At 41.1% G+C, this 12,466-nt stretch overlaps 1 protein-coding gene across 4 annotated transcripts in view; it reads left to right on the top strand.

Moving 5' to 3' along the window:
- Positions 1-12,466, top strand: part of ADGRG2 (adhesion G protein-coupled receptor G2) — a 234,306-nt gene that overhangs the window by 201,743 nt on the left and 20,097 nt on the right. For all 4 annotated transcript variants that reach the window (XM_068269980.1, XM_068269981.1, XM_068269979.1 and 1 more), the window contains 6 exons: positions 1,728-1,917; positions 5,119-5,275; positions 9,029-9,172; positions 10,956-11,084; positions 11,179-11,218; positions 11,930-12,036. In XM_068269980.1, the coding sequence (XP_068126081.1) occupies positions 1,728-1,917; positions 5,119-5,275; positions 9,029-9,172; positions 10,956-11,084; positions 11,179-11,218; positions 11,930-12,036 (767 nt within the window). The remainder of the gene's footprint in view (positions 1-1,727; positions 1,918-5,118; positions 5,276-9,028; positions 9,173-10,955; positions 11,085-11,178; positions 11,219-11,929; positions 12,037-12,466) is intronic.

The following is a 12,466-nucleotide window of genomic DNA, read 5'->3' as shown; positions in this document are numbered from 1 at the left end:
TGTTTACCAATCCAACCAGTCAATCGCCTATATACTGTTTTATTCTGGGTACCACATACAGTACAGCACCAGTATCTGTTCATACCATACATAGTACCAGTATATGATTTTTTTTTTTAATTTGGTGTGCGTTGGAAGAGTTGTAGTCTTATATGGCGAGTATATCCCAAACTCTATATTTTAACTGGAAAAGTTGGGGGGGTCGTCTTAGGGCCTGTACACACTGCTGCGCTTGCGTTGCGTTTTTAAAAACGCATGCGTTTTTAAAAACGCAAGGACTTTTGAAAAATAATGAAAATCGTGATGACTTGTACACACTGGTGCGATGCGTTTTTAGAAAAACGCAATCGCAGTGCCTGCTGCGCTTTTTTAAGCGCAGCGCATGAAAAACGCATTAAAAACGCATGCGCTTGCCTTTTTGCCTGCGTTTTTCAGAAGTCAGTATCCCAGAAGACTCTGCAATCTCCTGATTACTGTTGAAATGTAAACTAGAAAAAAAACAAAGGATTCTTTAGCCAATCAGCAATTACAAGAAAAACGCAAACGCACAAAAAACGCAGGCAAAAGCGCATGCGTTTTTAAAACTACAGGCACTTTAAAAAACGCATGCGCTTGCGATTTTGCTTGCGTTTTTCAGTGTGTACAGGCCCTTATACAACCAGTCGTCTTATACGCCGGAATAAACTGGAGAGAGTTGCTAAAGGGATGTGGTCAGACTCCAAACAGCGCAGATCAATTTGTGTTCATTCTAAAGGTACCCAAATACCATAACATTTTTTCTTTTTTAAGGTGGCCACACACGATACAATAAAATGATACGATTTTACGGCAATTTGATAAATATGATCGGATCTCCTGAAAAAAATCGAAAGCTTTTTTTTCATTTTTCATTCGACTGAAAAATCTGATCGGATTTCCTGTTTTTGTCGATTTTTATTGATCCGGAATCCTGGAAATTTTTCTTCAATTTTTCTAAAGAATGTATGGTGTGTGTTAGATTGTCAATTAATTAATATAGCTGTACACACCCTAGCAATTTCCTCAGAGTCGCCAATCATTTTTATCATAATTGGGAAAACATTGAACATGTGTGTGTGGTACATTGGTCATGTTTTTGAAATGTTACATTCAGTCAGAAAAATTGATTGCAATTCTTGAATTGAATAGATATTTAAAAAATGGTATGGGGTGTGGCCACCTAATGTGTATGGCCACCTAAGAACTATTAAATCTATCAGTTGTCTTGATTGGTTTTCTTGATTTTTTTTTAAAAAATTCAAACCAATTCACAATACATTATTCAATTTTTATAAAAATCAATCAGGAATTTTCCACCACAGCAGTACATTTCTGAAAAAAATGTGAAAATCCATTCATTTTGTCCAATCAGAAAAAAATTACATTCAATACATTCAAATTAATGGGAAAATCATGTGTATGGCCCCTTTATGGAGATTCTTTGTTGTGTATTAATAGTTTTATAGCTTTGTGTGTCTTGGTTGGGGAGATTTTCCCTTACTTCATGTTAACATGATTGGGTTTCTCTTGACAGAAAGTGCAAGGAAATTGTTTCAATTGTGGTGTTTCTAAGCCCTGATAGAGGTTCAAAATGTTTCCCACTCTAATCAAAACAACAAACACAGTTTGACTTGAGTGCCATTTTCTGTTTATGCTTGTTATGCTAGCTTTACATAAATCGTTAAAAATACATTTTGTTTTCTTCACAGATGAAATAAACAACTTGAGCAATCTGTTGGCTCGCAGTGATCTTAATTCATCTGTGATAGACATGATTGTGCTGAAGATAGAAGGCTTCTTAGCTGGAGATGTAGATGAAAAGGTGGCTGCTGCACTGGTCGGAGTCATGAACTCATTTTTAAATGTGTCCCAGACTCTGCTTGCACCTGTTGCCCCAAGGTAGGTTCACCCAAGCAGAACCATACTTAATATTATAATTATTACAACTAAGATTGTCCATAAAGAGGTAAATGTGTTCAAATTGTTTGTTATTCACTCATCTCTGGAATCCTCTAGTATAAGTTCTGCACAGACTGTGCTTCTCACAACTGCAAGGATTCAGAAATTTGTGTTTGGCTAGGTGCACACATGGCTGTGTGTGAAAGTGCGAGTTTTCTGTCATGTGCGGGGTTTTTATTTGTGTGCGTTTTTGGTGCATTTGCGTTGGCGCTTTCTCCCTGCATATGCCTTTTCAAACGTTTTGCGTGCATTTTTATGCATTTGCGGTTTGCATATACAAAACGCATATGCGTTTTCCATGCGTTTTTATATTACGTTTTAGGCAAATCACTAGGAAGACAACATGAAGCTGAAATACATGACAAAACAATAAAAAAAGCATATAAAAATGCATGAAAAACGCATACCATTGCATTACCATTGACTTTCATTATGTGCGTTTTTGATGCGTTTTTGAAAACCATGCAACAAAACCAGCGTTTTTAAAAGCCTGTTCCAAAACGCATACAAAACGCATATGCATTTTCTATATGCGTTTTTTATGCGGCCCATTGACTTGCATTAGCAGCAAAAATGCTGCGTTTTCCTTAACGTTAGCGTTTCTGTTATGTGTGTTCCTAGCCTTTGTGTAGTCTGTCTGACTCCTTATGACCGCTATTTTCAGTAGAAATTTGTACATAGAAATAACAGGGATTTGTCTAGATCAGTGTTTCTCAACATTATTACAGCATGTGCAACCATTATTAAAGATTGTGTAGGCCAGGTATCCCCTGTTGTAAGTAACATGATCTCAAATACCCCTTTGACCCATACAGATTGCTTAAAATCCCTCCATAATCTCTATATATAATTTGCAAGTGTCCCTGTGTATGTGCAGGGACGCAGAGACACTGAAGGCTTGCAGAGGAGGATGGGGCCAGAAGCGGCACGCGTGGTGGGCGCACATGCGCAGTACCAGACCTAGCCCGTTTTTAAACGGGCTAAGGTCACTAGTGCTATATAAATGTCTTTCAAACGTCCTTTGATGCTTTTAATGCACTATAAAAACTTATTCAGGTTAATGTATACATGAAATATCATATTTTTCAGCTCAAAACTTAATATAATAGATTGACTATGACAAGTTCAAGTACCCCCTAAGCCCAACTAAAGTAGCCCCTGCGGTAAGCATACCATGTGTTGAGAACCTAAGGCCTAGATAAAAATATGTACTTTGCAGTCCTTGCACGTTTGTTGTAGACCTTTGATGCTGGATATGCAGATTAGCAGTTTCATGGCCACAATGCTGTTGAACTGACAGGTCACTCAGGTAAGGGCCAAACCATTAGATAATAAAAGAGGTTGCAATGTCATGAATGGCTAGTTATCGGAAGCATGTAAAATAACACACTGGCATGTTGCATTTTGTTGGGATACTTTATCATAGGAATGATCTTTTTAGCCTAGGAAGAGTAATAGGTCACATGCTCACTATGCACAGTTGCAAAATGAGCATTGGGACTTAACCACTTAAAGTGGAACTGTCGCGAAAATCTTAAAATTTAAAACTCATACAAATAAGAAGTACATTTCTTCCTGAGTAAAATGAGCCATAAATTATTTTTCTCCTATGTTCTTGTCACTTACAGTAGGTAGTAGAAATCTGACATTACCGACAGATTTTGGACTAGCCCATCTTCTCATAGGCCAGTTTTCAGGGTTTTCTATATTTTTAAAAGCACTTAGTGAATGGCAGTTGCACTGTCCAACTGCCAAAATAGTGTGCAGCGAGCAGGGAGGCTGGCCAGTATCTTTGTATAAGGATTTTTCAGGGAATGTCTTTATAAAGAATAAATGCCATGCTGAGAATCCCCTATGGAGAGATGGACTAGCCCGAAATCTGTCGGTAATGTCAGATTTCTACTACCTACTGTAAGTGACAGAAACATAGGAGAAAAGTAATTTATGGCTCAATTTAATGAGGAAGAAATGTACTTCTTATTTGTATGTGTTTTAAATTTTAACATTTTTGCGACAGTTCCTCTTTAAGGACCAGGGCTTAAACCCCCCTAGTGACAAGGCCATTTTTTACTAATTAGGCCACTGCAGCTTTAAGGCCTCGCTGCAGGCGAGGCCTTAAATCAATACACAAGTGATTTCCCCCCCTTTTTTTCTGCCCACCAACAGAGCCTTCTGTTGGTGGATTATGATCACTCCCAGGATGTTTATTTTTTTTAACAAATATTTATTTCTTTTTTTTAAATAATAAAAATGCCTATTTTAGCCCTCCCCTCCCCCAGAGCTGTTTGATTGGCTTCAGCCTATGACAGTGGATCGCTGTCTTGCCCCCCAGGGGGACAGCCGTGTACAGTACTGCCATAGATTGCAGCGCTGTACAGACTAAATAGTGCGCCTCTAACAGTCTCCATCAAACAGTTTCGCCGCCTAACAGTCTCCTAGTGGCGATCGCCGCTGGGAGACTGATGGCAGAGCGGAGCTCCGTCATCCAAACGGAGATGCGCGCATGATCTCCTGCAAAACACGCCCCCAGGACTGCACGCCAATCTGCGTTAGGTGGTCCTGAGGCTGCCACCGTAGTCCTGTCCATCACCTTAACGCGGTCGGCAAGTTGTTAAAGAGGAATTGTCAGCCACAAAATCAAATTCCATTTAAACACTGCACTATGTTTATAATAGTGCCAGGAACCTCACCCTGCAGTGCAAGCTCTCCAATCTATTGTCTCTGCTGTAATTATCTTATTCCTATTCTCTCTCCATCACCAAAGACAGTGAGAGTAGGAAGCTTGTTATCTCCCCTCCCACATTCCTGCTCCTCATTGATTGGTCTGAGCACAGTTCAGTGTGACAGACTGAGGCTGAAACCTGATGCTGTGCTCACACGTGTTTACAAGCTAGCCTGAGATGACACTGCAGATTGGATGGGAAAACTAAAACAAGTAAGGGAGGAAATGACATCCAGATTTGGCTTCAGCCTGCGGAAAAAAGAGTAGGAGACTACCAGGAACAGAATTCTCTTCAATATACTATATGGACAGACTGCGCTTCTTAAAATGACCTTTCTAGAATAAATAAAATAAATAGAATAAATCAAAATATTTATTAAATAAAAATTTTGCTTCATTGTATTTTCTTTATTTCATAGGTTAATAAAGGTAGTAGATAAAATTGGTTTAAAGCTGACTTTCCCTGGACAGTCCATAAGTCTGACTGCTCAGTCCTTGGCACTGGCCGTGAGTAAAGCCAATGCCAGCTCTTTCACTGGGACAACATTTGGTGTTATGGCTTCCTCAGAATTGCAGGTAGGATATATTAAGGTCAATTATAAATGTTATGCCTGCTAAGATATATATCTATGAATATTATTTATTACTAGTAAAAAATGTCCACCCATTAAATAAGAGCGCTAGGCCAATGGATGAGTGCCACGCACATGCCTGTGACCTCATGCGCACGGATGCGCCCCCTCTTGCAACACACGTACAGCCCTTCCCCCCCATGCAACATGCACACAGATGCGACACGTGCACAGCCACAACCCACGCGGCCACGACCCACACACGTGCGCCCGGCCAGGCACACCCACCTCAACCGCTGCCCGAAGTCCACCCGCGTGCTTCAGATGTGCACCAGGCACAACAAACCCAGGGACACAGGAGGACATAGGGACAGGAACATTTTTGTCTATATTGTGTATTTATTATTATTTATGAATGTTACATATTGAATATATTAATCTTAAAGCCCATCTCGGGTACAGACTTAAATATACAACCTGATATATTTGTAATCAGTGTCCAATCAGTGCTCTGTGGGATGGGCTATTGCTGCTTGGCTCACCATCATACTGATGTTCATTGCTCAGTAGACGAGGGCACGGAGCGCAGACTGAACTTTGTGAGAAGACTGCATTCTAAGACCATATTGCATAATTCATAAATTACATTTGCCATCAGCTAATCAAGGAGCTTATCCACAGATAAAATCAAGTTCTGCTACTGATTGCCTACACCAGGGGTCGGCAACCCGCGGCTCTTTTTGATCTTCGCCTTAGGCGGCTCCGGTGCCAGTGGCTGTGCTGTTGTTGCTGGCCGGCAGCCTATCAGAGAGGCCGCCGGTGCTCCAACGTTTTGTCCTACATTGTCGAAATGTCCTACGCTAATGACAGAATGATGGAAACTCCATCGAGGAGACCTACAAATCGAAATAACCTACTATGGAAAAAAGGCTGATTGTATATGTGTTTCACTGTATGTTATTGCTAATAAAGTAATAATGGAAATAAGTTTGAAAATGTAGCAGTTATAGATGATTAATCTGTGCTCAGCGCGGCTGCACGGCCCCTAGAAAGGGGCCTGCTCATTAGGACACACTTGCCGCTGCACTCCCTCCAACCACAGGCTATTACTCCGCACACCCGTAGGGTAAAACGATGAGGGGAAATGAGAAAACCTAAATGCGCATTTGCAGAGTGGGCGTGGAAAGTACTGAGCATGCGCAGAAGGTAAAGTAGGCAAAATCGACGCGTAGGACAAAACGTTGGAGCACCGGACCAGTGCAGTGCAGGGCTTCGGGTGGCCATTTTCCCGTAGCCCTGCAGGCAGGACGTGACGTAGGAAGAGGATCGTGGGAGTTGCGCGCCACAAGGTCGGGACAGGAGGAGATCGTGACAGGAGGTCTTCTGACTAGGTGAGTAAATGTTTTTTTTTTCAGATCTGCTAACGATTTGTGCATATGGGGGTCATATCTGCTGAAGGATTGTGCATATGGGGGTCATATCTGCTAACGATTTGTGCATATGGGGGTCATATCTGCTAACGATTTGTGCATATGGGGGTCATATCTGCTAACGATTTGTGCATATGGGGGTCATATCTGCTGAAGGATTGTGCATATGAGGGTCAGATCTGCTGAAGGATTGTGCATATGGGGGTCAGATCTGCTGAAGGATTGTGCATATGGGGGTCATATCTGCTGAAGGATTGTGCATATGGGGGTCATATCTGCTAACGATTTGTGCATATGGGGGTCATATCTGCTAACGATTTGTGCATATGGGGGTCATATCTGCTAACGATTTGTGCATATGTGGGTCATATCTGCTAATGATTTGTGCATATGGTTTTGCGGCTCCCAGTTTTTTACTCTTTTCGGAAATGGGTCCAAGTAGCTCTTTATGTCTTAAAGGTTGCAGACTCCTGGCCTACACAGAACATGAAGACATTGGTGCCCAGAGTTGGCCTTTAAAACATATACATACGTTCTAACAGTTGGGCTCATAATATTCACAGTATGTTAACTTAAAGTGGACCTCTCTGCAGCAAGGATAGAAAACATCCAGTGGCTTGATAGCCTGTGTAATGTCTTATAAAAGCTTGGCTTTATTTCTGAAAATGATACCTTTAGTGAATACAATCATTGGAATCACCTCACACAAAGTCACATGATTATGCCAACAAGGTAAATGTCACATCTTTTATTTTCCTGACTCCACCACTCCACTCCTACCACCAGGACGAAGCAGGTAATTTAGGTACCAGCAGGCCTCAATAAAATGGGTGCCACAATGTTAATGGTGGCTTTAGCAGTGGCCAATACATTTTGTAATTAGGTGGTGCAGATATCAGCAGAGGAGGGTTCAAGGGGCATTAATTGGTGCTGATATTGAGGGATAGGGGATGGTTAGGGTTCGGCATCAATAGAGGGAGGGTTCAAGTGAGAATAAGGTTAGGTTTACTGATAGTAAAATACCGGTAAACATTACTGATATTCTGCTATTCTATTACCCATTAGTAGAATTTAGTTAATTTTCCAGTGTCCTAATTACCATGGCACACTCTTTACATGTACCTCCACCAGAACTGCTGCTCCAGTAAAATATGTGAAATTTCCACGTGTGATATTGCTTATTTATGAGTGTGAAAAACACATTTTATGCTATAGACAAAAGCTGGAGATCAAAACCAGCTTAACGCGGACCTGAACTCAGAACTTCTTCTCTGATCTAAAAGATACGCAACAGCAAAATAACCTCTAAAGAAAAACAATTCTTTGTTACAGCTGATACAAATCCTGCAATAAATCAGCAGTGTGTCTACTTCCTGTTTTCATGGATGCAGACATATTGTTAACATCCTGTGCTGACACAGCTGAAGGATCAAATTACAACTTGTGCTCAATAAAGTTCACATATACTGTATACGAACTACACAGTATACGGAACCATATTGCTCCGATATGGATAGGTCTGTGTTCAGTTCCTGGAAATGTACTTCCCTTGCTCCCTCTGTGATAATTACGCTTTCTCTACCTATATTTGTGTGCCCTCTTCACCCCAATGTGCTTCCTGTGCCCCTGTTTGTTTGCCTCCTGTGCCCTCGTTATTGTGCTCCATGTGCCCCCATTTGTGTGCTTCCTTTGCCCCCATTATTGAGCCTCCTGTGTCCACATTTGTATGCCTCCTGTGCCCCCTTTACATAGTGGTGCCTCCTCTACTGACACTTACATACTAAAATACTTACATGTGGACAATCCTACACAGCTCCCATTCTCTCTGCACAGTTCTCACTTCGCCAGGGCTCCCCTTGGCCCGCAATGACATCACCTTCCCTCCTTCTATTGGCTACCACCACCGTAGATGTTATTGGCGTGTGTGTGTATAGTTTACTATGTATTGCTAATATACTGTAGGCACTTATGTCTCATGTAGCTTCTTTTATTATGCGTTAACATTTTTTTTTCTGATATATGATTTTCTAATATTTTCTAATTTTCTAGCATGATCTATTACAAAGGTATCATTGTAGGCCATAATCATGCCTTAGCTTTCTGATATATTTTATACTAACCATAAACAAATAATTTACATATTAAAGAGTTATGCTTTCCCTTTAAGACTACATTTTAATGTCACTATTACAGATTGCTGACATGCTCATTGATAACGCATGGTCATTACTGTATTTCCAAATGTACAATGTAAAGTACCACACACCAAATTATATCAATGCAGTGACCACATCAATATTTATGCAATCATATTTGTTGTTTCCTAGGTGTCATTGGGTTCTCAGACATCAGGAAACAGTGATGGATCTGTTGTTGTTCCAGCATCAGTATTAAATGACCTGCCAGCGGGTGAAAAAGACATTGCTTCTAGACTGCAGTTTAACTACTTTGCAAAGACATCGCTTTTTATGGTAAGACTTTACCAACGCACCATTCATTTCTTCCAGTAGTCTGGTTATCGTAATATACAGCAGCCAGGTTAATAGATTACTTTGAAAGGAATTCAGCAATATTGCTGTCTATACTACACACACTTTAGCTATAGTGTAACTATTGGGGGAGTGCAGGGTAGGCTGGGGGACTTATTTGGCCTCTTGTATTTCCTGTTAGCCACCTTCTCTCTTTCCCATATGCATAGTTGTGCAGTGGAGCAGAAACATTTACCTGCACCACAACAGGGCCACTCTCCATTTCCCAGCAGTCAGGAGGGTACAGCTCCTGAGTTTTCCAGTGCCATGTGAGTATCAGCACAGCGGGAGGCTACTGACTGCCATGAAGAGGAGAGAGGACCCAAGATGCCACTGGAGCAGGTAAATTCTTCTGCTCTGCAATTCTGCATGTGGAAAAGAATTTTGAGTCTGATGGGTTATGGTGGCTGCAGTTGTTGGGTGAGATAGGGGAGAGATAGTTGTACTAACTAATTATTGGGGGGTTAGTTATATTAAGCACACAGTTTAATGGGTGGGGGGAGTTATTCTGGTCACATTTGTTGTGATGGTGGAGGGAAGTCATGCTTCCACACTATGGGGAGTAGAGGAGAATGAGAGGGATATATATTGTTGGGGGTAGGGGAGTTTTGTTGGCCACACTTAATATGGAGTGGTTGCTGTCTACACTTACTAAGGGGGGAAAGGGTGTTGAGTTATACTGGCCAAACTTACTTTAGGGTTAGGTGAGTTGGGAGAGAGGCTATGCTGGCCACACTTGCTATGGGGTTAGGGTGGTTGGGAGTGGAGTTATGCTGAGTAAACGTACAATGTGGTTAGGTGAGTTGGGAGAGAGGCTATGCTGGCCACACTTGCTACGGGGTTAGGGTGGTTGGGAGTGGAGTTATGCTGAGCACACGTACGATGTGGTTAGGAGAGTTGGGAGAGAGGTTATGCTGGACATACTTGCTATAGGGTTAGGGTGGTTGGGAGTGGAGTTATGCTGAGCACACGTACGATGTGGTTAGGAGAGTTGGGAGAGAGGTTATGCTGGACACACTTGCTATGGGGTTAGGGTGGTTGGGAGTGGAGTTATGCTGAGTAAACATACAATGTGGTTAGGTGAGTTGGGAGAGAGGTTATGGTGGCCACACTTGCTATGGGGTTAAGGTGGTTGGGAGTGGAGTTATGCTGAGTAAACGTACAATGTGGTTAGGTGAGTTGGGAGAGAGGTTATGCTGGACACACTTGCTATGGGGTTAGTGTGGTTGGGAATGGAGTTATGCTGAGCACACGTACAGTACTATGTGGTTAGGTGAGTTGGAAGAGAGGTTATACTGGCCACACTTGTTGTGGGGTTGTTGTGCAGCACTTGTTATAGTGATATTACCATCTGGTATAACATTTCATAAAAACTTGTTTTTCTACTGTTTGATGCCCATACACTGTATGCCATACAGTTATCATCCATGCTTTTGTCCACAAGAACCGAACTTTTATAGATACGTCCAAGCTATTTTTAACAACTTTCTGTGAAAAACTCTGCTGTATTTAGTCTAAATGGAAGCGGGGTTGATAGAAAAGTTGGATCAAATTGTCCCTGAAGAGATGGCTTGTAGTTAAGACTCTCCACTTCACTTTTCCCATTCATTATTATTTGTATGATCTATATGCATTTGTAGTCATGTCATTAATGGCCCTTATACACTGAAAATCCCAAACGCACTGCAACACCGGTCTAATGCACATTTCCTTTGCTCTTCATTAGGATCCGTCACTCACCAAGAATCAGTCCTTGGTCAGTAAAGTGATTTCATCCAGTGTGGCAAACCTTACAGTTACAAACTTAAAGGAGAACATCACGGTGACACTGAAATCTGACTCCTATAATAACTCGGTAAGTTTATACTGGTGTGAAGTATTTAACCCCCTATAATAAAAACGCAGATCTGAGAAAGTTATCTTTTACATGTTTATTCTTCTGTCAACAGGCTGTACTCAGGTGTGTGTTCTGGGACTTCACAAAAAATAGTAAGTAGCAAAACCATTTCAAACTGCACTGATTACATGTGCCGGCATGCTTGGTTCTAGACTAAGAAAAGTTATCAAACTTTCTGGTAGATTATGCAGCAATACTGTACAGTATTACAATCAACCACTTTGCTCAGACTATAATTATGTGAGGTTTCTATGCCTGTAACTGAGAAGTAAATGGAAATAACAGTTCGGCCCTGTTCACAGTGGTCAGTTGCATTGCAGAAAAATTCTGCATGTCGACTCACTGCCCATACAATTTTATGACCCTGTTCACAGTAACGGATCACGTTTTTCTAACTCGCTGCGTGCTTTGTATTAAAGTCTATAGCCAGTCTCCATTGCAGTTCACAGTCATTATAACGCATGCAACTGACCACTGTGAACCTAGCCTAAATCTACTATGGCAAAAAAGACTGAGTGTTGGCAGAGGGGTCATGAGGTGGACCCATATCAAGGGACACACGTATACAAACAAACGGAATGGAGATATTCAGGAGTAAAGGTTCAAAATAAATAGATAAGTACTTGGATATAAATAAAAGATATAAATAAATATTGAGATAGAATTTATTGCATAAATAAATAAATATGCATTTGGGCTTAAATAAAGGAGTAGAAAATAACTGATTAACCCATACAATCAATAAATAATCAAATAAATGAAATACATGTATGACTTACTGTTGCTGTATCTTGCCCCGGCAGGTGGAAGAGGTGGCTGGTCATCAGAGGGCTGTACGTTGAGTAATGTAACTCAGAACAATGAAACTGTTTGTAAATGCAATCATCTAACCAGCTTTGCAATATTGTTGGTAAGTAAAATGGGATATGTTCTTGAAGAGACTTAATTTGTCCTCAACAGATGAGTTTTTTATGTCTTGTCTAGTTAGACATAAGAAACAACTGAATATTATAGTTTTTTTTTTTATTTCACCATTGTTTAAATAAAGTATATACATAGTATGTATATATATATATATATATATATATACATATATATATATATATATATATATATATATATATATATATATACCGTATTTTTCAGACTATAAGACGCTCCTGACCATAAGACGCACCTAGGTTTAGAGCAGGGGTCCCCAACCACCGGGCCGCGGCCCACTGCCGGTCCGTGGGCAGTTGCCAGCTGGGCCGCGGCGGATCTGGCCTCTCACCCCCCTCCCCCCGCGGCCGCCGCTCCTGTCACCTTATGAGCTGGCGGCCGCTTCCTGTCACTTATTC

The sequence above is a fragment of the Hyperolius riggenbachi genome, chromosome 2 (assembly GCF_040937935.1).
Source record: "Hyperolius riggenbachi isolate aHypRig1 chromosome 2, aHypRig1.pri, whole genome shotgun sequence".
Lineage (NCBI taxonomy): Eukaryota > Metazoa > Chordata > Amphibia > Anura > Hyperoliidae > Hyperolius > Hyperolius riggenbachi.
The sequence above is the reverse complement of the archived record's forward strand: the minus strand, read 5'-3'. Positions and strand labels throughout refer to the sequence as shown.